At 44.5% G+C, this 23,671-nt stretch overlaps 2 protein-coding genes across 4 annotated transcripts; one reads left to right on the plus strand and one right to left on the minus strand.

Annotated features, from left to right (window-relative positions):
• Nucleotides 1–5,854: 5,854 nt before the first annotated feature.
• On the minus strand, nucleotides 5,855–12,085 carry LOC106606059 (lipid scramblase CLPTM1L). Of its 2 annotated transcripts, XM_045697771.2 has the most exons (17): nucleotides 11,481–12,085; nucleotides 11,177–11,268; nucleotides 10,778–10,958; nucleotides 10,513–10,652; nucleotides 10,254–10,332; nucleotides 10,016–10,133; nucleotides 9,813–9,907; nucleotides 9,615–9,699; nucleotides 9,111–9,214; nucleotides 8,891–8,956; nucleotides 8,660–8,710; nucleotides 8,481–8,563; nucleotides 8,343–8,377; nucleotides 7,751–7,806; nucleotides 7,608–7,652; nucleotides 7,231–7,346; nucleotides 5,855–6,939 (listed from the first exon to the last, which is right to left on the minus strand). In XM_045697771.2, exons 1-17 carry the CDS (start codon nucleotides 11,784–11,786, stop codon nucleotides 6,861–6,863), a joined length of 1,731 nt encoding a protein of 576 aa, XP_045553727.1. In that variant the 5' UTR covers nucleotides 11,787–12,085; the 3' UTR covers nucleotides 5,855–6,860. The 2 variants fall into 2 exon arrangements, with proteins under 2 accessions (XP_045553727.1, XP_045553736.1); XM_045697780.2 differs by lacking the exon at nucleotides 7,231–7,346.
• LOC106595277 (magnesium transporter MRS2 homolog, mitochondrial) lies at nucleotides 12,083–20,131 on the plus strand. Of its 2 annotated transcripts, none has more exons than XM_045697797.2 (11): nucleotides 12,083–13,122; nucleotides 13,864–13,928; nucleotides 14,223–14,259; nucleotides 14,443–14,555; nucleotides 14,990–15,166; nucleotides 15,801–15,931; nucleotides 16,370–16,486; nucleotides 16,849–17,001; nucleotides 17,936–18,053; nucleotides 18,297–18,410; nucleotides 19,716–20,131. In XM_045697797.2, the coding sequence occupies exons 1-11, from the start codon at nucleotides 12,933–12,935 to the stop codon at nucleotides 19,782–19,784; spliced, it is 1,284 nt and encodes a 427-aa protein (XP_045553753.1). In that variant the 5' UTR covers nucleotides 12,083–12,932; the 3' UTR covers nucleotides 19,785–20,131. The 2 variants fall into 2 exon arrangements, with proteins under 2 accessions (XP_045553753.1, XP_045553762.1); XM_045697806.2 differs by having other exon boundaries at nucleotides 12,083–13,028.
• The last annotated feature ends 3,540 nt before the right edge of the window (nucleotides 20,132–23,671 follow it).

The raw sequence follows: 23,671 nt of genomic DNA on the forward strand, positions 1-23,671 counted from the left end.
TCACTGCAACCTTAAAGGTCCTGAATCATGTCACCATTGCCCTTGATTCTAAGCAATATTGAGTTGTTATTTTTATTGACTTGACCAAAGCTTTTGATACGGTAGACCATTCCATTCTTGCGGGCCGGCTAAGGAGTATTGGTGTCTCTGAGGGGTCTTTGGGCTGGTTTGCTAACTACCCCTCTCAAAGAGTGCAGTGTATAAAGTCTAAAAATCTGCTGTCTCAGCCACTGCCTGTCACCAAGGGAGTATCCCAAGGCTCGATCCTAGGCCCCACACTCTCCTCAATTTACATCAACAAAATAGCTCAGGCAGTAGGAAGCTCTCTCATCCATTTATATGCAGATGACACAGTCTTACACTCAGCTGGCCCCTCCCCGGAGTTGATGCTAATATTATGTACAATAAATAGTTATGTTTCCATATGATAACAATAGCGTAATACACTGCTCAAAAAAATAAAGGGAACACTTAAACAACACAATGTAACTCCAAGTGTCCACTTAAGAAGCAACACTGATTGACAATAAATTTCACATGCTGTTCTGCAAGTGGAATAGACAACAGGTGGAAATTATAGGCAATAAGCAAGACACCCCCAATAAAGGAGTGGTTCTGCAGGTGGAGACCACAGACCACTTCTCAGTTCCTATGCTTCCTGGCTGATGTTTTGGTCACTTTTGAATGCTGGCGGTGCTTTCACTCTAGTGGTAGCATGAGACGGAGTCTACAACCCACACAAGTGGCTCAGGTAGTGCAGCTCATCCAGGATGGCACATCAATGCGAGCTGTGGCAAGAAGGTTTGCTGTGTCTGTCATCGTAGTGTCCAGAGCATGGAGGCGCTACCAGGAGACAGGCCAGTATATCAGGAGATGTGGAGGAGGCCGTAGGAGGGCAACAACCCAGCAGCAGGACCGCTACCTCCGCCTTTGTGCAAGGAGGAGCAGGAGAAGCACTGCCAGAGCCCTGCAAAATGACCTCCAGCAGGCCACAAATGTGCATGTGTCTGCTCAAACGGTCAGAAACAGACTCCATGAGGGTGGTATGAGGGCCCGACGTCCACAGGTGGGGGTTGTGCTTACAGCCCATCACCGTGCAGGACGTTTGGCATTTGCCAGAGAACACCAAGATTGGCAAATTCGCCACTGGCCCCCTGTGCTCTTCACAGATGAAAGCAGGTTCACACTGAGCACGTGACAGAGTCTGGAGACACCGTGGAGAACGTTCTGCTGCCTGTAACATCCTCCAGCATGACCGGTGTGGCGGTAGGTCAGTCATGGTGTGGGGTGGCATTTCTTTGGTGGGCCGCACAGCCCTTCATGTGCTCGCCAGAGGTAGCCTGACTGCCATTAGGTACCGAGATGAGATCCTCAGACCCCTTGTGAGACCATATGCTGGTGCGGTTGGCCCTGGGTTCCTCCTAATGCAAGACAATGCTAGACCTCATGTGGCTGGAGTGTGTCAGCAGTTCCTGCAAGAGGAAGGCATTGATGCTATGGACTGGCCCGCCCGTTCCCCAGACCTGAATCCAATTGAGCACATCTGGGACATCATGTCTCGCTCCATCCACCAACGCCACGTTGCACCACAGACTGTCCAGGAGTTGTGACTAGTGCAGTGTTACCTAGCTAGCTACTTAGTTGTCTTTGTCATAGCTTGATAATTGTTAGCTAGCCAGCCATCGAGGTTAGCTAGCCAGCTATTTCCGTCCCCTGCGACGCCATTTTTCCTAACCCAGCTAACTATTACCGACGAGCAGCATTGTTGAAACTAAATACACTACAAGGAACGTCTTGATTAGTGTTATGTTAGCTAGCTAGCTACAAAGTTGTTTTGTATCATGACAAGGTGTAGTACTGAAACTACCGAGGTTACCTAGCCAGCTACACGTTCAAAGTCAACAACGCAGCCACTGCTAGCTAGCCTACTCCACCAGCCAGCAGTACTGTATCATTTTAGTCAATAAGATTTTTGCAACGTAAGCTTAACTTCCTGAACATTCGAGACGTGTAGTCCACTTGTCATTCCAATCTCCTTTGCATTAGCGTAGCCTCTTCTGTAGCTTGTCTACTATTTGTCTGTCTATCCCTGTTCTCTCTCCTCTGCACAGGCCATACAAACGCTCCACACCGCGTGGCCGCTGCCACTCTAACCTGGTGGTCCCAGCGCGCACGACCCACGTGGAGTTCCAGGTCTCCGGCAGCCTCTGGAACTGCCGGTCTGCGGCCAACAAGGCTGAGTTCATCTCAGCCTATGCTACCCTCCAGTCCCTAGACTTCCTGGCGCTGACGGAAACATGGATTACCACAGATAACACTGCTACTCCTACTGCTCTCTCCTCGTCTGACTACGTGTTCTCGCATACCCCTAGAGCATCGAGCCAGCGGGGTGGTGGCACTGGAATCCTCATCTCTCCCAAGTGGACATTCTCTCTTTCTCCCCTGACCCATCTGTCTATCTCCTCATTTGAATTCCATGCTGTCACAGTTACCAGCCCTTTCAAGCTTAACATCCTTATCATTTATCGCCCTCCAGGTTCCCTTGGAGAGTTCATCAATGAGCTTGACGCCTTGATAAGTTCCTTTCCTGAGGATGGCTCACCTCTCACAGTTCTGGGTGACTTTAACCTCTCCACGTCTACCTTCGACTCATTCCTCTCTGCCTCCTTCTTTCCACTCCTCTCCTCTTTCGACCTCACCCTCTCACCTTCCCCCCCTACTCACAAGGCAGGCAATACGCTTGACCTCATCTTTACTAGATGCTGTTCTTCCACTAATCTCATTGCAACTCCCCTCCAAGTCTCCGACCACTACCTTGTATCCTTTTCCCTCTCGCTCTCATCCAACACTTCTCACTCTGCCCCTACTCGGATGGTATTGCGCCGTCCCAACCTTCGCTCTCTCTCTCCCGCTACTCTCTCCTCTTCCATCCTATCATCTCTTCCCTCTGCTCAAACCTTCTCCAACCTATCTCCTGATTCTGCCTCCTCAACCCTCCTCTCCTCCCTCTCTGCATCCTTTGATTTCCTCTGTCCCCTATCCTCCAGGCCGGCTCGGTCCTCCCCTCCTGCTCCGTGGCTCGACGACTCACAGAACAGGGCTCCGGGCAGCCGAGCGGAAATGGAGGAAAACTCGCCTCCCTGCGGACCTGGCATCCTTTCACTCCCTCCTCTCTACATTTTCCTCTTCTGTCTCTGCTGCTAAAGCCACTTTCTACCACTCTAAACTCCAAGCATCTGCCTCTAACCCTAGGAAGCTCTTTGCTACCTTCTCCTCCCTCCTTAATCCTCCTCCCCCTCCCCCCCCCCCCCCTCCCTGTCTGCGGATGACTTCGTCAACCATTTTGAAAAGAAGGTTGACGACATCCGATCCTCGTTTGCTAAGTCAAACGACACTGCTGGTCCTGCTCACACTGCCCTACCCTGTGCTTTGACCTCTTTCTCCCCTCTCTCTCCAGATGAAATCTTGCGTCTTGTGACGGCCGGCCGCCCAACAACCTGCCCACTTGACCCTATCCCCTCCTCTCTTCTCCAGACCATTTCCGGAGACCTTCTCCCCTACCTCACCTCGCTCATCAACTCATCCTTGACCGCTGGCTACGTCCCTTCCGTCTTCAAGAGAGCGAGAGTTGCACCCCTTCTGAAAAAACCTACACTCGATCCCTCCGATGTCAACAACTACAGACCAGTATCCCTTCTTTCCTTTCTCTCCAAAACTCTTGAACGCGCCGTCCTTGGCCAGCTCTCTTGCTATCTCTCTCAGAATGACCTTCTTGATCCTAATCAGTCAGGTTTCAAGACTGGGCATTCAACTGAGACTGCTCTTCTCTGGGTCACGGAGGCTCTCCGCACTGCTAAAGCTAACTCTCTCTCCTCTGCTCTCATCCTTCTAGACCTATCTGCTGCCTTTGATACCGTGAACCATCAGATCCTCCTCTCCACCCTCTCCGAGCTGGGCATCTCCGGCGCCGCCCACGCTTGGATTGCGTCCTACCTGACAGGTCGCTCCTACCAGGTGGCGTGGCGAGAATCTGTCTCCGCACCACGCGCTCTCACCACTGGTGTCCCCCAGGGCTCTGTTCTTGGCCCACTCCTATTCTCGCTATACACCAAGTCACTTGGCTCTGTCATATCCTCACATGGTCTCTCATATCATTGCTATGCAGATGACACACAATTAATCTTCTCCTTTCCCCCTTCTGACAACCAGGTGGCGAATCGCATCTCTGCATGTCTGGCAGACATATCAGTGTGGATGACGGATCACCACCTCAAGCTGAACCTCGGCAAGACGGAGCTGCTCTTCCTCCCGGGGAAGGACTGCCCGTTCCATGACCATCACGGTTGACAACTCCCTTGTGTCCTCCTCCCAGAGTGCTAAGAGCCTCGGCGTGACCCTGGACAACACCCTGTCGTTCTCCACCAACATCAAGGCGGTGACCCGATCCTGTAGGTTCATGCTCTACAACATTCGCAGAGTACGACCCTGCCTCACACAGGAAGCGGCGCAGGTCCTAATCCAGGCACTTGTCATCTCCCGTCTGGATTATTGCAACTCGCTGTTGGCTGGGCTCCCTGCCTGTGCCATTAAACCCCTACAACTCATCCAGAACGCCGCAGCCCGTCTGGTGTTCAACCTTCCCAAGTTCTCTCACGTCACCCCGCTCCTCCGCTCTCTCCACTGGCTTCCAGTCGAAGCCCGCATCCGCTACAAGACCATGGTGCTTGCCTACGGAGCTGTGAGGGGAACGGCACCTCCGTACCTTCAGGCTCTGATCAGGCCCTACACCCAAACAAGGGCACTCCGTTCATCCACCTCTGGCCTGCTCGCCTCCCTACCTCTGAGGAAGCACAGTTCCCGCTCAGCCCAGTCAAAACTGTTCGCTGCTCTGGCACCCCAATGGTGGAACAAGCTCCCTCACGACGCCAGGACAGCGGAGTCAATCACCACCTTCCGGAGACACCAGAAACCCCACCTCTTCAAGGAATACCTGGGATAGGATAAAGTAATCCTTCTACCCCCCCCTTAAAAGATTTAGATGCACTATTGTAAAGTGGTTGTTCCACTGGATATTATAAGGTAAATGCACCAACTTGTAAGTCGCTCTGGATAAGAGCGTCTGCTAAATGACTTAAATGTAAATGTAAATGAGTTGGCGGATGCTTTAGTCCAGTTCTGGGAGGAGATCCCTCAGGAGACCATCCGCCACCTCATCAGGAGCATGCCCAGGCGTTGTAGGGAGGTCATACAGGCACGTGGTGGCCACACACACTACTGAGCCTCATTTTGACTTGTTTTAAGGACATTACATCAAAGTTGGATCAGCCTGTAGTGTGGTTTTCCACTTTAATTTTGAGTGTGACTCCAAATCCAGACATCCATGGGTTGATAAATTGGATTTCCATTGATTATTTTTGTGTGATTTTGTTGTCAGCACATTCAACATTGTAAAGAAAAAAGTATTTAATAAGATTATTTATTTCATTCAGATCTAGGATGTGTTGTTTAAGTGTTCCCTTTATTTTTTTGAGCATTATATATTCCATATGCTGTAAACTATTGTCTTAACAGTTTTACTCAATTCATTCTTATCGACCTAATAATTATGACATACTCCTCACTATTGTCATTGGTTGCACTAATTGCACTGTTTGTCTACAAAACCTGGTTCAATCATTCATGGCATTAGTGTTTTACCCAGTAGATTACTGGGACTGTATTAGTATGGACTGTGCAACTCTGTGTTTTTAGAGCTTACAGTGTTTTCGCTGTTGGTCAGCACCTCTACACTAAATAATTGTCTTTGTGTGTATGCCAGCTAACGCTTTTCATTAGTCATGACAATGCAACAGAGAAACACATAAATCATTTAATTGTAATAATTTAATCAAAGAGGAAAGGCATTCCATAAACCCTGGTAGAAGGATGTGATTCAAAAACAGGCTACACTTCCTACTTCATTTTTAAAGACCTTACAGTATCTTCATTATTTAAAAGTACAGTTGATTCCTGATAAGTGCGCATTGTATAAGTGCAAAAAACTTCATTAGTGCATTGTAGCTCAATCGTCCCATTTCAAATACAGCCTGGATAGATACAGGTTATGGGCATGTTCCGGTTAGCTCTCACATATGACTGTCCAAAGCCATTGAATTTATCAGGAGTTCACTGTACTTCACGTTACTCCATCTTTTGTACATGTTTCTCATTCCCCCCCTTTAGCACCCATCTATACATGTACTTTTCTCAAACAGGAAGTAGAGGACTGAAAGAACAAGCAGAAAACAGTACAGCAAGGAGCTGACAACACTGCATTCTTGTGGACAATATGGAGCAGTGCAGGCAGAGTGGGCAGCTTTATGCTTCAGTAGGCTACATCCTGGTTATATCTGGTAACATGGAGCAGTGCAGGCAGAGTGGGCAGCTTTATGCTTCAGTAGGCTACATCCTGGTTATATCTGGTAACATGGAGCAGTGCAGGCAGGGCGAGGGGCAGCCTCCTTTTTCAAGTGTTAATGTCATGTCCACAAGTACAGTGAAATGCCTTTCTTGCAAGCCTCAAACCTAACAATGCAGTAATCAATATGCATCACTAAAAAAAAGGTTCATGCTTCTGTAGGCTACATACTGGCTATATACGGGTTGGTCAAACTTCTAACACATGGAAATATCAGTGGTTAATGATGAACAACACAGGGTTGACTAAAAATAAGCTGTATTCTCTACGAATTGTGAACTTTACTAAAGGCTTCTAATAAACCCTGATGCACCCTCAGAGAGCCTCCATGCTGTTTACAACCCCACCATGTGCAGGTATGTTTCCTTCATTCAACCATGTTTTCTGGTGATGACCTCAGTCATCATTGGGCTTTGAGTTTCCTGTGGTTGTGGTGGCATGATCCATACTCACGACATCTGGTCTTGTTCGTAGAGTAAAGCCTACAGGGGGTGGGGGGCAGATAGAGAAGTAAATGAATGAGATCACATGTTTGGTTAACTGTCAGAAACCAAACCCCTGATCATCCAGGTCAATAGATCACAGGAGGGCTCAGAATGATGAACAGTTAAATCATCTAATAACGAGTGACTATAGGGCTATATCCCCAATGGTACCCTATTCTCTAAAGTGCACTACTTTTGACCAGAGCCATTTGGGAATAGGGTGCAATTTGGGACGTAGTCTAGAGTATTTCAGGGTCACTGACGATAGCTGAACTATGTCCCACCCACCTCCTCTGGTAAAGGTAGAGGAGAAACAGAATCTCATCCCTGAAGCAGCCCAGCTGGTGGGATGGGTGTGTGCTGAAGACACAGGTGAAGGCATCGTTGACGAATGTATTGACTGCCTAAAGAGAAGGCACAAGAGTGCTTAATTCTAACTCTGAATGCACCCCCAATGAAACCCTATTCCCTACATAGTGCACTACTTTTGACCAGGGCCCATAGGATGCACTATGGAATAGAGGGCCATTTGGGATGCATATACAGTGTCAACGTGAAGAAGAACAGACAACTTGATGACACTTTAGATGGACTTTAGTTAAGCAACTGCTTATCGCTCCAACAACAATTAATTATACTATAAAACAGTTACTGTTGCTACTCACTTTATACATCAATACGTTCCATTGCAAATGGCCCACGGACTTCAACTGAAGAAGAACAAGAAAAGAAAGTGAAGATTTGTGCCAAAATAGAACATTTTACTCAGGGCCCATTATGCTCTAAATTAGGACAAAGTAGGACAAACCTTGAAGTTAATGAACAGCTGAGGAGCCATAGAGAGGAATCCAAAAGCATAAATCCCTGCAGGGGGAAGCCCAGTTTCAGTTGGAATTATTGATATTACCCACTAATACAAGTTGTAGGATCTTAATTTGACCTTTTGTCAAAGCAAAATAACTCTGCGGCAACATGATTTGAACATTTAGTCCATGTTGCTTGACTGGTGGTTAAGCTATTAGCTGGCCAAAAGTAGGCTATATGTAAAGTGCAATAACGTTAGTGTGGGTTTTCAGTAAATCACAAAGCTTATCTGCATTTGGCAGTGCAGGAAAATTCTATGCAACAAAAGTGATCAAATTAAGATCCTACATCTGTAGTGGCTAATAAAAAAAAAACATATTGGCCATGATGAAGTAGCCTTGTGAAACCAGCCTGATCTCTCGGTAAGTCACATTCTGTTTCACTTCACAGTACAACAAATAGTGAGTGCAGCGTTCAGTCTGCTTGACCAGGCTAGTGTTAAAGATCTATATAAAATATTGTATTTGTGTGATCAATTGATATTAAATTCAAAACATAACCCCCAAGGAGGCTTGATAGAGTATGTGTAAACTTACCACTGACAAGGCTGTTGATTAACCATGAATAGTAGCTGTCAAAATAAAATCTGAATATTAGATACGTTGATGATCAATGTCCTCATCAAACCTATTTATTTATATTTTAAATACAATTCAACTCCAGACTTGTCTTACTTTTTATACCTCAGGTACACCAGAGAGAAGATGGCTCCACTAATAGACAGAGGGTACACTAAATAAGACAGGCATTTCATTGCCTAGAAAATGGAGAACTGCATTAGAAAATACTTGTCTGCTTGATTTATGGTATTAGTGTTAAGAGGAACCAAACATACCACTAATTCAGCACTTACCTGTGTGTCATGTTGTATAGTCTTTCTCTCTGATTCATCAAATTTACCAACCTGAAGACAACCAGTTTCAAGGAATAATCCTGAATTTATACTACTGTTTGTTTTTAACGCTAAAATATACATTTTTTCCGATAACAGATTCTTAATTAAAATCAACATGTACTCATTGGCACACAACATGAATAAACCACTAGGAATAAACAATATATACACACATTTTTTAATACTTACATGAACTATGGACCTAGAGGTTCTCCACTGTAGCTGTATTTTGGAAACCTTTTTGACCTTCCATACCTACAGGTATGTAGAGAGGGAGAAGAAGGAATTCATGAGATCTGGTATGGTAACACTGAACCTTCTGCCATCCGCAGCTATGCTTGGCAAAAAGCATTGATTATTTGTATTGATATTCTAAATCCTTTCCAAACTGCTGACTCATGGCAGATACCTCAATTGTGGTTCCTATTCCAACAGGAATAAGACCTAGCAAGCTGCTTCGTTCCTCCAGCATTTTCAGGAGAATCACTATGGTGCTAAAGCATCTCCACAGCACTGGAACAGAACAGCATAGAGAAACAGATAGAGCTGGGTTAGTGCTGAGGTAGATGGGAGTAGATCAGTAGATTCGTGTGCTGCTGGAGGTAGTGTTTGTGGGCAGATGGTGGGATTATCCAGAGGCCTGCCTTGGATAACTATCTGTAGTAATGATACCCAAATCTGCACAAACACCACATATCTGTCCCAAATGGTATCCTATTCCCTATGTAGTGCACTACCATGGTCAAAAGTAATGCACTATAGAGGGAATAGGGTGCCATTTGGAACGCATTTCAAGCCTGACACCTCATCTTCCCTAACTCAGTTAGGAAATTGGCATGAAAACTTGGATGCATAAATAAGAAAATGAAATGCATTATTATAAAGATGTATTTTACTCCTCCCTCACTCGTACCTGTTTTGCGAGACATGCCCACCATGTTTTTCTTCTTCCTCCAAAAGCTTATGTCATTTTTAAAGGCCAGGAATTCAAATATGAACTGAAACATTAGACAAAGAAAACTGTAGATGGCTGACATGATTTGAAATGATCTTTGTGATAGAATTAATGAATTCTAATAGAATTAATGAATTCTAATAGAAAATCACTTACATGGAATGCAGTCACCAGGGTAGTCAATGCTAACAGGTACAAGTTGTTGTCCACAAGAACACCTTTGATTTCATCTATATTCACCTCAGTGAACCCTGTAATAAATGAAGCAAAAAAGTTATTTTACAAGAAGTTGACAAACGTATGTTATCTCTGTAGTTTAAAAGGAGGGCTAAAGTTTAGGACTAAAGTAATAAACTAACCAAAACGTTTCAGTGAAAACATTACATCCTGCATGTGGATCCAGAGACGGAATTGCCTCAGCGATAGGCCTTCGTAGGATATTGTAAGAGGTAGTTTGGTTGTGGAGCCGTTAATCTCCTACAAACACATGTTGTAAAAACAAGTATCCTCCAAGCCCTCTTTGTGAGGTATGTTTTAATGTTCTTGAAATTAGTGTTTATAACTGTAATATAATTTACAAGAAGAGTAACATCTCACCATCATGTCCTTTACCCTGACGCTGAGTTCATCAATGTGTAAAAGTGGGAGATATACCATCCTGTTTTCATCCTGAAATCTAAAACACGAGACAAAATATCTGAAATACAGAACATCAATATTTCTCACCATCTCTGTAGCTAGCTCTGCATAATGTGAGTGATGCTGTGCTATATAAGTGTATTTTAGGCCTTATAGCACACACCCACTCCCAAAATAAACACACTCACACAATACAACATTTTTATATGAGACTTACACTCTCATGTAGCGCCGGACATCACTTGGCAAGGCCCCTCTGTTGAAGGTGAAGTCCTCTGACATCATGTTTAGGGTTAGACGGGACCTCCAGTGAGAGATGGGTCTGTCTACTTCTCGAGGAGCAGTGGCAGCATGTTTCTGAGAAAACGCAAGACCAGGAGAAGCCATGAAAGAGATGATCAAATGGGTCAACCAAACAGAGGAGTTAAAGATGATCTTTTGCCAGTCCAGAATGAAACAGAGAAATTGTTTAGTTGTCTTACTTTGAGGACCTCTTTAGCAGAGCTGAGATTTCCTCTGGACATCATGTAGGTGCTGAGCTGGGCAACATGATGGACCTGCCGGTTATCTTGCAAGGGAGACACTCCAAACTTGTGTACATAAACCAATGTGTGCAGAGTCCCGTTGTTACGTGTTGCCAACGGCAGGGATACATTCACCACCCTTTAAATCAAGAAAAGCAATGGTGACAGGTGAGAGATATAGGCTTCTGTCCCAAATGACACCATAGTGTCTATATAGTGCACTACTTTAGATCAGGGACTATAGGGAATACAGTGCCATTTGGGATGCAGCCCATAACCTTATCTTTATACTGGACTAAAAGTGACATGCTATTTTTACGCCACATGACTGCAGATTTAAATGGGACTTCGGCCTACCTTTCAAATTTAGAATGTATGTCAAAGTCATCTATCTTGATGATGAGGTTGAGTTCACTGTGGTCAGGCCTCAAACTGGAGAAAATGCTGAGCTGTTAAAATAAATGAGACTTCGCAATGATTCAATTCAATTTATCTTTATGGGCTCTGAAAGACACTTCTTGTGCACCATGGTCACTAATTAAATTGTGATGCATGAATTATCTGACCAAATACAATAGCTAAAGATGATTAATTGTATTAAAAACCTACCCTAAATCTAGGGTTTCACTGCAGTATGTGTAAGATCAAGGCCACTATTTACCTGGAGACGGGGTCTTTCTGCAAGGTAGGAAGAAATGCAGTCTCCTTTACCTCTCTCACAAGGCTTGGTGTATACAAAGCCATAAATCACCCAGCAGGTGTGTGACATATACACGACGAACACCCCTAGTAATATTTTTGTCAGATAAGTCCTTTTGAATAGGTCCTTCGAACTCGTCGGCTTTGAATAGCACGAAGGGAACATACTGGTATGAAATGTAAAAATAAAAAACGACCAAAACGAATGATGGACATTGACAGCTAAAGCTAGGAGTATAGGACCACAAAAGTGTGTCAATGATATCATCAGAAAATATACAATTTGTCAAATCAGACGCATCACGCCGCTCGGCATCTTGTAAGCCAGAACTGTATCCAGGCGGCACGCGAAGACGCCTACGGTTCGGTGGTGGTGGTGTTGACGCGGATAACGCCTCCCCGTTCCGCGTCAGGTGAAATACAGGGTGACGATTGGGTGCCACAGTGGTAACCACAAGGTGAAAACACAACCCTCAATGTAATGTATCTTTTGAGCATAGGGAAATTACATTTCGTGGATAAATTGGAAAATATCGAGGGTGTTTTGTTTCTTCCCGAACATATACGGAAGTCTCAAGTAAAGTTTTCTTTCGTTGAACAACGTCATTGGTTGAAACTGATTCATCCTCTCGAGTTCAGGGTCATGCACGAGCACGTGTTACTGTAACACCAAAACACCCCGATGCCTGCTGGTTGTAGTTGCTCAGAGCTAGCTGTCCCTGTGTTACGGAGGAATAACGTATCTTGGATTTAGCTATACCAGCTGCAAGCCTATTGTTATTTGCTATTTTAATCACATATGGCACATTTTTGCGACTGTGCGACACGTTTAGAAGGTCGTTCGGGAGGCATGAGTTAGTCTGCTGCTAGCAGCATAAAAGTTTGTTCGCTAACGTTAGCAGTTAGCTACCTTGCTAGCTAGCGCATTGTTTGCGTGCTAACTAGCTAAATAAAGGGGGTACCTAGTTAGTTGTATAATTGAATGCATTCAACTGAAATGTGTCATCTGCATTTATCCCAACCCCTCTGAATCAGAGAGGTGTGGAGGGCTGCCTTAATCGACATCCACGTCTTCGGCGCCCGGGTAACAGTGGGTTAACTGCCTTGCTCAGGGGCAGAACGACTGATTTTTACCTTGTCAGCTCGGGGATTCGATCCAGCAACCGTGCTCACAAAATAGAATTTACCCGACTTTGGACTGAAACGGTTGTATGATTTTTCAGAACAAACCACTGTCTTTGTCCAGTGCTACGTAGCCAGCTGATAAGTTTACCAGCTACCTACCCTACGTTAGTGATTCAGTTCCAGATACAAGTGGAATAACCAGCAATGCAACTGATCAACTGGCTAGACTAACTAAGTAGCTAAAGAACTAAGGACACTTTGCTAAAATGCAGTGGTGGTGAACAAAGCAATGGAAGCTTGTTTCAAGTCGTTCACCATGGGTGGTCTTCGGAGATCTCTGGACATTAAATTTGGGGTCCTCACCGGCTGTTTGACCTGCAGAACAGTGAGTTGTTCCAGATCACCTATAAAATGCCAACTCTCCAAGCATCAGCCGGTGACGAGGGGGAAAGCAACACTGTTGCAATCATGTCCGCCTGGTAGGTGATGTAACATTTTTACTGTTATGGCTAGACCTAGCTGCACAAAGCTACTCCCGCCTCCAGTAGTTGATCTAGAGGTGTTGGGGAGACTACATAAATGTACTGGTGAAACCAGCACTTAGTAGTGTTGATGTTGTCGTTTCAATGAGCCAGGCAGAGGCAAAAAGCCTGATATGGACAGTGAAGGTGCAGAGATGGCAGGAGCAGTGGAATAGAGATACTATGGGCAGGCATTTATTCCAAATACAGAGGAAAGTTGGGGAGGACGTCAGGAAGGGACAGAAGAGAGGCTATTTTTACAAGATTAAGGGTGGGACACAACCAGTTGAATAAGACTTTAAATATGATAGGAAAGCATCCAACAGGAAAGTGTGGTTATTGCCAGGAAACAGAGACTGTTGAGCTTGCATTGCTACAGTGTGGGCAGTATCAGAGGGAAAGAGAGAGGCTGAGATCTAATATGAGGGAGAAGGGGAAACAGGAAGTTAGTTTAGAGTATATTGAGTAGAACGTCATTAGATATAGTCTCAAATATTTTCTATTTTTTAAGAGCAACGGGGCTGGCAAGTAGGATTTAGTTTCTCCCAGTCTCTGGCCCCCACTCCAGTACAGTAGTTGGCGGTAATGCATCATAACATTGGATGCCAACCGCCGATAAACCCCACCGAAAAAGAAGACCTAGCTGCAACACACATGTTGTTGTTGGCTAATGGATTATTATTTTTGTTTAATTGGCAGCATATTTAATTCGCCATAGAGGAACTGAGGCATCCCTCTCAAGTGTGGCTCCTGCTTTTGTTGTGGTAAGTGGCAAGTTTTAGTTGTGTCAATCATATCCAATTTGAAATTGTTATTCTAGTCTCTCCTAAATGTTATGTCTGTCAGCGGTATATGGGATATGATCAAATGTTTATCAACATTGACAATGCCAACATTCTATAAAAAGATTGCTTCTGCAAAATGCTAGAACAGAGAGAACCAATGTGTCAGTTCATTGTGACTACCTATATTGTTCACCTGAGGGAGTGTGTGGAATGTACCTACAAGTTCTACAGCAATATACTGGCAGTAGCTACAACTGTGCTCTTATGTCATAGATGAAATTTGACAAAGATGGAAATGTAACCTCATTTGGTAAGTATTGGAACATTTATTGTCCTCATTAGCTTGCCCATTATTTGCTTTTTTAAGTTTTCTGTTCTCACAAGGACTACATCGAAATGCAATTGTTTATTGTACTTTGTTACTGACAAGGTATTTGTCCTTCCTATAAGTTTTGAGTGTGACTTCTGACCCCTGGTCTGATTCCTATCTCAGAGAAGAAGAAGATGGAGCTGTATCATGAGCTGAGTCTGCAGGCCAGAGACCTCAGGTTCCAACACTTCACCAGCATCACCGCTAGGAACAACAACATCATCATTCGCATGGAGGTAGCTACGTACTGCTTCCCTGTGGCTCAGTTGGTAGAGCATGGTGTTTGCAACGCCAGCATGGTGTGTGCAACGCCAGGGTTGTGGGTTTGATTCCCACGGGGGGCCGGTATAAAAAATGTTTTTTTTAAATGCATGAAATGAAATGTATGCATTCACTACTGTAAGTCGCTCTGGATAAGAGCGTCTGCTAAATGACTAAAATGTAAAATGATGTAAATGTTTTTGTTTCGTGTTATAGCGTTATGCTGAAGGTACTGTCAGCTAAACTGCTGCGTTTGTCACCTGTCGTGACAGCTAGCCTCAAATTATCCTCTAACTTTTAGAGAATCCTATGATTAAAAAAACAAGTATAAAATCGCACACTAGTAAAAACAGGTGACCGAACTTGACTCGTTTTTGCACCTGAACAGAGTCTGTTCTTGTGTCTTCAGGCCTTGAAGGCAGTAGTGACCCCCAATAGCCTGTTGGTGTTGGATTTCCGAGGTCTGGGATTGGAGAGATGGCTGGTCCTGGAGTTGGCTCCACAGTTGAATGGGGATCATGGAGCTCTTGCCACTCATTCACTGCCATTTGAGTTCAGAGCCCTTGAAGCTATTCTGCAGCACAGGGTAAGACACACGCTACTCAATCACTCATTTACTATTCATTTATCACAACAATTGTTCACACTTTATTTATTTGGATAGTCACATATTGATGATCTACTCATGGTCATACTATCTGTTGATAAGCAACTGCTTGCTAGGGTTAGGGTAAGGGTTGAGTTCAGGGTTACGGATCAATCAATTACATTTATTTATAAATGTCACAAAGTGCTGTACAGAAACCCAGCCTAAAACCCCAAACAGCAAGCAATGCAGATGTAGTAACACGGTGGCTAGGAAAAACTCCCTAGAAAGGCAGGAACCTAGGAAGAAACCCAGAGAGGAACCAGCCTCTGAGGGGTGGCCAGTCCTCTTCTGGCTGTGCCGGGTGGAGATTAAAAGAGCACGTGGCCATTGAGGCCAGATTGTTCTTCAAGATGTTCAAACGTTCATAGATGACCAGCAGGGTCAAATAATGATCAGTGGTTGAAGAGGGTGCAACAGGTCAGTACCTCAGGATAAGGGTTAGTGGATAGTTAGTTGATATGTTGTTGACAGTTATTGAACATCTACAAACCATCTACTTGGGACTATCCAAATAAAGTGTCACCTGGTATTTGTTTATGCATGTATGTGTGTCTGTTTGTTTTGTGTATAGGTAAACACCCTTCAGGCTCGGCTGAATGAGGTTCACCCTGTCATCCTGGACATTCTAGAGTCTCTTGTGGATCCTAAACTACTCTCTGCAGATCGCAGCAAACTGCATATACTTCTTCAGAACAGAAAGAAGTGAGTGGAAAAGAAATTCCAGTCACATCATGATAAGGAGCGTTGCTGCTTTTGCATGTAACGTTTGGTTCATCTTATCAAGGCAGATCCTCTATTACGGGCATTGGCCAAGTAACTGAAAGGTTGCTGGTTTGAATCCGAGCTGACTACGTAAAAAATCTTAACCCTAATTGCTCCTGTAAGTCACTCTGGATATGAGCATCAGCTAAATGACTTAAATGTATTGTAGGTGTAGAAAAGATGAACACCTATGGTTATAGTTGGGCCATGGCTATTGTATGGATCTAGAAATCCTGCACGAGAAGGCGTGGCTGGTTTAGCTGTGTAGTCAATCTCATTCCCTTTCTCCATCCTGATTCGGGAGACTTCCAACCGGGATTTCTGGGAATTTGGGGGAAAGTTACCATAATTGTTCAACCCTAACTGTTTTCTGCCCAGCCTGTCAGAGCTGGAGACAGACATCAAGGTCTTCAAGGACAGTCTGCTGAAGATCCTAGACGAAGAGGAGATGATCGAGGAGCTTTGTGTCACCAAGTGGACGGATCCACGTGTGTTGTAAGTGAAATTTCAACATGCAGATTTTGTAGGCACATGGTACTTCATGAGATTATTTGTGTTCATTGTACACGTTTTTCATTATGGTGGGAGTGAGCTGACAACGGGAGGGTTGCTGGCATCAATCCGTCAAGGGTCACCCTTGATGTAAACCCCCTGAACTGCTCACTGGGCACGGCACTGTGGCTGCCTCGTGGTCCAGCCTTTAAAACCTAGTCTGTGTGTGTGTCTGAGGGGTTGGTACAGCAGAAGACACATTTCTCTCGTGTGGATGAATAAAGTATATATATATTTTTTCTTAAGAGTTGTTGGATGAAGGCTTTATTGGTCTCTCTTGTTGTTGTGTGTGTCTCTGGAGGCAGTGAGGAGAGCAGTCTGGGCATTGATCATGCTGAGGAGATGGAGCTTCTCCTGGAGAACTACTTCATGCAGGCTGAGGAGCTGGGCAACACGACCAGGGAGCTCAAGGGCCTGATAGACGACTCAGAGAGTGTTATCTTCATCAACCTGGACAGGTACTGACGACTAAACCCTGTCTGCATCCCTGTTTCCTATATAGTACAGTATGTTTGACCAGGGCCCATAGGCCTCAAAAGTAGTCCACTATGTAGGGAATAGGGCAGGGGTTCTCAAACCTTTTGGGCCCGGTAGCAAATTCATCAGGGACCCCCTCATAATCAGAACACAACTCGAGTGAGATAACAAATAGCATACAAAAAGTTTTACTATGACTTTGGCAGTGCGTGACCGGACGAACCAAGTCTCGGACCTGGGAAGGAACATTTTAAAGGCCCGTCTCTTGACATCAGGGAGAACATTTTGCAGTTTTCAAGCTAATATCCTGTAATTCTGCACATTTTGTCACGGGGAAGAGATTATTTTGTTGTTGCAGCTTTAAGAGACAAAACGTTAATGTTTTAAAGCTTCAATGAGTTGCAAATGTATAGTTGGTGGAGTACTGTGTATATCAATATCCCTGTGAGCCTCCCAGGCCCATATTGCCCAGGGTTAAAAACATACATTATAGATTAATAATATTATATTTGATTCTATTACACACTAAACTTATTTTATAGATCCCTTGGCCAAAATGAGTTTAACCTGTTAGTAATATTTAAGGGGGGGGCGCCAGTTATGCATCTCTGGTATAGTGTAATAGTCATGCTGCGTCCATACAAAATATGCTGGCAGAATTATCTAGCTAGACAACAACAAAAAAAATCAGTTTAAGTGTATTGCAGATTTAACTGGCTTTTGGTAGACTTAATTTGTCCTGATGTCGTTTTCTGTATTTCATGCTATCAGGGGAACTAGCCTATTTTTCCAACTGCTTAACATGGCATTTTTCTTTTCTCCTGTTGTTAATTGGCTTAAACAGCTCTCTGTTAGTCAGGCCTAGTTTGTTACCATCCCATTTCCCTCTGTCCCCATGGGCCTTGGCCCACCCAGTCACCGGAACGTGATGATGCGTCTGAACCTGCAGCTCACCATGGGGACCTTCTCTCTCTCGCTATTTGGCCTGATGGGCGTCGCCTTCGGGATGAACTTGGAATCCACGTTTGAGGAGGTTAATGATATGCATTGATGATAAAGCTTTAATCTTAGAAATTACACGTGAGACAATTTAACATTGAGTTTGTTAACCTGGCAACACATGCTCATTGTAAACTAGCCAGCTGCAGCAATGTTATATTGCTAAATGGCAGATGAACCTGAGGTGAAGGATGACTGGCTCAGTGTGTGGTCCATAGAGATATAACGCTAGATCGAACAGAGAGTTTTATCTATGGTGTCGTGTTTGTTCCCCCAGGACCCCAAGGTGTTCTGGCTGGTGACAGGCTTCATGTTCCTGGGTAGTGGACTAATCTGGAGGAGACTGCTCTCGTTCCTGGGTCGACATCTTGAGCCTACTGTCCCCCCACAGGTAATTGAATTGTTAATTTCATGATATATTTGGATAGAAATGAGTATCATCTGATGCATACTAGTGTGTAACGTGTATAAAGTCCCTGGGTACTGCATGTGTCTGACATCTTGATCATGCTTAAGCTCAGTTTTAAAATGTAGTTTTATTTATTTCACCTTTATTTAACCAGGTAGGCTAGTTGAGAACAAGTTCTCATTTGCAACTGCGACCTGGCCAAGATAAAGCATAGCAGTTCGACACATACAACAACACAGAGTGGAATGAACAAAACATACAGTCAATAATACAGTAGAAAAAACAAAACAAAAAGTCTATATACAGTGAGTGCAAATAAGGGAATTAAGGCAATAAATAGGCCATGGTGGTGAAGTAATTACAATATGGTAATTAAACACTGGAATGGTAGATGTGCAAGTAGAGATACTGGGGTGCAAAAGGAGCAAAATAAATAAATACAGTATGGGGATGAGGTAGATAGATGGGCTGTATACAGATGGGATATGAACAAGTGCAGTGATCTGTGAGCTGCTCTGACAGCTGGTGCTTAAAGCTTGTGAGGGCGATGGGAATCTCCAGCTTCAGTGATTTTTGCAGTTCGTTCCAGTCATTGGCAGCAGAGAACTGGAAGGAAAGGCGACCAAAGGAGGAATTGGCTTTTGGGGGTGACCAGTGAGATATACCTGCTGGAGCGTGTGCTACGAGTGGGTGCTGCTATGGTGACCAGCGAGCTGAGATAAGGCGGGGCTTTACCTAGCAGAGACTTGTAGATAACCTGTAGCCAGTGTGTTTGGCGACGAGTATGAAGCGAGGGCCAGCCAACGAGAGCGTATAGGTCGCAGTGGTGGGTAGTGGTGACAAAACGGATGGCACTGTGATAGACTGCATCCAGTTTGTTGAGTAGAGTGTTGAAGGCTATTTTATAGATGACATCGCCGAAGTTGAGGATCGGTAGGATGGTCAGTTTTACGAGGGTATGTTTGGCAGCATGAGTGAAGGATGCATTGTTGTGAAATAGGAAGCTGATTCTAGATTTAATTTTGGATTGGAGATGCTTAATGTGGGTCTGGAAGGAGAGTTTAGTCTAACAAGACACCTAGGTATTTGTTGTTATCCACGTATTCTAAGTCAGAGCCGTACAGAGTAGTGATGCTGGATGGGCGGGCAGGTGCGGGCAATGATCGGTTGAATAGCATGCATTTAGTTTTATTTGCGTTTAAGAGCAGTTGGAGCGTTTCGTCTTGAGATTATTCTGATCATTTCCATGACTTGTGTTGTTATAAAAACCCTCTTTCTCCTCCCTAGATCCCAACAGTTTGGAAGAGAAGCCAAATCAACTCAAAAGGAGGAGAGGTGAAGAGTGGACTAAGATGATAGTTCGTTGTTGCACCACCTCTCTGCTGAGGAATCTGAACTGTTTGACTGTTTTCATACTACAGTGAGATTTCTCTCGTTTACTGCAGAGGAATGTTTTTTTTCTTTTCATAATCTCAATATCAGTTTTTTGCAATTGGTTTAAGACTGTTGTAAGCAGTGTTCATGTATTTATTAGCATCCTGGATATATTGTTATAATGAAGCACACTGTATACCTCCAGCTGTATTCAAGGATACTGCACCAATTCTTACTGTCCAAAAACATACTCCCACTGTTCACCAAAACCACTGTTCAAATAGCTTTGACTGACTATACAACTAATAAATAAAGACATTGAGTACTGAGCAGTCTCAAACTTTGAAAGAACTAAAACCCAAGACATACTATATATACACAAAAGTATGTGGACACCCCTTCAAATTAGTTGAATCGGCTATTTCAGCCACACCCGTTGCTGACAGGTGTATAAAATCGAGTACACAGCCATGCAATCTACATAGACAAACATTGGCAGTAGAATAGCCTTACTGAAGGCACTGTCGTAGGATGCCCTGCTAGAGCTGCCCCGGTCATCTGTAAGTACTGTTATTGTGAAGTGGGAACATCTAGGAGCAACAACATCTCAGCCGCGAAGTGGTAGGCTACACAAGCTCGCAGAACGGTACCGCCGAGTGCTAAAGCGTGTTAAAACTGTCTGTCCTCGGTTGGAGCAGTCATTAGAGTTCCAACCTGCCTCTGGAAGCAATGTCAGCACAAGAACCGGTCGTCGGAAGCTTCATGAAATGGGTTTCCATGGCCGAGCAGCCGCACACAACCCTAAGATCACCATGCGCAATGCCAAGTGTCGGCTGGAGTGGTGTAAAGCCCACAGCCATTGGACTTTCGAGCAGTGGAAACGCGTTCTCTGGAATGATGAATCACGCTTCACCATGTGGTAGTTCGACAGACTAATCTGGGTTTGGCGGATGCCAGGAGAATGCTACCTGCCCGAATGCATAGTGCCAACTGTAACGTTTGGTGGAGGAGAAATAATAGTCTGGGGCTGTTTTTCATGGTTCGGACTAGGCCCCTTAGTTGCAGTGAAGGGAAATCTTAACGCAACAGCATACAATGACATTATAGACAATTCTGTGCTTCCAACTTTGTGGCAACAGTTTGGGGAAGGCCCTTTCCTGTTTCAGCATGACAATGCAGCTATTCACAAAGGTAGGTCCATACAGAAATGGTTTGTCGAGATCGGTGTGGAAGAACTTGACTGGCCTGCACAGAGCCCCGACCTCAACTCCCATCGAACATCTTTGGAATGAATTGGAACGCTGACTGCAAGCCAGGACTAATTGCCCAACATCAGTACCGGCCTCACTAATGGAAGCACGTCCTCGCAGCAATGTTCTAACTCAGCAGAAAAAGACACGTCCTCTCACTGTCAACTGAGGTTATTTTCAGCAAACTTAACATGTGTAAATATTTGTATGAACATAAGATTCCACAACTGAGACATAAAATTAACAAGTTCCACAGACATGTGACTAACAGAAATTGAATAATGTGTCCCTGGACAAAGTGTAGGGGTCAAAATCAAAAGTCAGTATTTGGTGTGGCCACCAGCTGCATTAAGTACTGCAGGGCATCTACTCCTCATGGACTGGTGCACCAGATAAGCCCGTTCTTGCTGTGAGATGTTACCCCTCTCTTTCACCAAGGCACCTGCAAGTTCCCGGGCATTTCTGGGGGGAATGGCCCTAGCCCTCACCCTCCGATCCAACAGCTCCCAGATGTGCTCAATGGGATTGAGATCCGGGCTCTTCGCTGGCCATGGCAGAACACTGACATTCCTGTCTTGCAGGAAATCGCGCACAAAAACGAGCAGTATGGCTGGTGGCATTGTCATACTGGAGGGCCATGTCAGGATGAGCCTGCAGGAAGGGTACCGCATGAGGGAGGAGGATGTCTTCCCTGTAACGCACAGCGTTGAGATTGCCTGCAATGACAACAAGCTCAGTCCGATGATGCTGTGACACACCGCCCCAGACCACAACGGACCCTCCACCTCCAAATCGATCCAGCTCCAGAGTACAGGCCTCGGTGTAACGCTCATTCCTTCGACGATAAATGCTAATCTGAACATCACCCCTGGTGAGACAAAACCACAACTCATCAGTGAAGAGCACTTTTTGCCAGTCCTGTCTGGTCCAGCGACGGTGGGTTTGTGCCCATAGGCGACATTGTTGCCGGTGATGTCTGGTGAGGACCTCCCTTACAACAGGCCTACAAGCCATCAGTTCAGCCTATTGCGGACAGTCTGAGCACTGATGGAGGGATTGTGCATTCCTGGTGTAACTCGGGCATTTGTTGTTGCCATCCTGTACCTGTCCCGCAGGTGTGATGTTCAGATGTACCGATAATGTGCAGGTGTTGTTACACGTGGTCTGCCACTGCAAGGACGATCAGCTGTCCGTCCTGTCTCTCTGTAGCGCTGTCTTAGGCGTCTCAGTTTGGACATTGCAATTTATTGCCCTGGCCACGTCTGCAGTCCTGATGCCTCCTTGCAGCATGCCTAAGGCACGTTCACGCAGATGAGCAGGGACCCTGGGCATCTTTCTTTTGGTGTTTTTCAGAGTCAGTAGAAAGGCTTCTTTAGTGTCCTAAGTTTTCATAACTGTGACCTTAATTGCCTAACATCTGTAAACTGTTAAAATGTTTAAAAAAATGTTGTCTTAACCGTTCCACAGGTGCATGTTCATTAATTGTTTATTGAACAAGCATGGGAAACAGTGTTTAAACCCTTGACCATGATGAAGATCTGTGAATTTATTTGGATTTTTACAAATTATCTTTGAAAGACAGGGTCCTGACAAAGGGATGTTTTTTTTTGCTCAGTTTAGTAGAAAGCCTTCCCAGAAGAGTGGAGGTTGTTATAGAAGCAAAGGAGGGACCAAGATTTTGGAATGAGATGTTTGAAGAGCTTTACTTTTGGTCATGTAGTGTAACTCAAGTTTTCATCCTCAGGTCCAACATAACTATTGTGCCATTCACATACAGTAATGTAGTATGTATTTATTAGTTGTATCATTCACAAAATGTTCACTGCCATGCTGTTTGTCATTACATTAAATCAAATAAAAATATAGGACAAAACAATTCACTACAAGAGAGACCTAAGACGACAACATAGCATGGCAGCAACACATATAAATAAGGAAAATATCTTCTAATGTCTCAATGTGATACCATAAGAGTCGAATGGAGGGTAAAATAGCCAATATGTCCATATGTGAAATATTTAATAATTCATAAAATAAAGTATCACATGTGGCATATTGGTAGGCCTTTTGGGTCAACACTAGTGGTGCGCGGGTCAGCTGTTTCTTCACCCGCAAGCAATTGCAAATAAACCATCTGTAACCGCCGGATTATATGTTATAAAGTGAGAATCTGAGGCCCGCACCCAACCCTAACCCGCAAATATAGAGAATGTGCTAGGCTATAGTCAGACTGCAGAGCGATATTTTGACAGGTGGTGCAGGATTTGTTTTTGCCTGATTTCGGTATTTATGCATATAATTTCCGACATTTTGGTTGGCTTCTGTCATATGTTACCTTAGAAGACTAAATAAACCTTTGCTCAACAGAATGTAATAGATCGATAGAATGAATGCTTCATTCTAGTTGACATCGGTAAAGTTCTCATCTTTCGCGGGGCAAAGAAGTTTATGGACTGGGGAGAAAATACAATAAAGCAACAACAAAAAACGGGAAGGTTTTTCTGTGCAAAATGTCCAGATGATATTAGTTTGACCGGTTGTAAGCCAAAAGTAAACTGTGAAAACGACCCAACGTGTTTCTGATAAGATTTTAGTTCGGCTTCGAAGCATATTTTATGT

The sequence above is a fragment of the Salmo salar genome, chromosome 02, assembly GCF_965601325.2.
Source record: "Salmo salar chromosome 02, fSalSal1, whole genome shotgun sequence".
Taxonomy (NCBI): domain Eukaryota; kingdom Metazoa; phylum Chordata; class Actinopteri; order Salmoniformes; family Salmonidae; genus Salmo; species Salmo salar.

Excerpts from the sequence above, each read along its gene's own strand:
- LOC106606059 (XM_045697771.2), bottom strand. The coding sequence starts at position 11,786 with ATGATATCATTGACACACTTTTGTGGTCCTATACTCCTAGCTTTAGCT. Across the intron at positions 9,908-10,015 it reads GTTTTCACTGAAACGTTTTG|GGTTCACTGAGGTGAATATA; the intron begins GTTAGTTTATTA and ends CATTTATTACAG. Across the intron at positions 8,564-8,659 it reads CTATACAACATGACACACAG|GCAATGAAATGCCTGTCTTA; the intron begins GTAAGTGCTGAA and ends TCCATTTTCTAG.
- LOC106595277 (XM_045697797.2), top strand. The coding sequence starts at position 12,933 with ATGGAAGCTTGTTTCAAGTCGTTCACCATGGGTGGTCTTCGGAGATCT. Across the intron at positions 14,556-14,989 it reads ACATCATCATTCGCATGGAG|GCCTTGAAGGCAGTAGTGAC; the intron begins GTAGCTACGTAC and ends TTGTGTCTTCAG. Across the intron at positions 17,002-17,935 it reads ATCTTCATCAACCTGGACAG|TCACCGGAACGTGATGATGC; the intron begins GTACTGACGACT and ends TGGCCCACCCAG.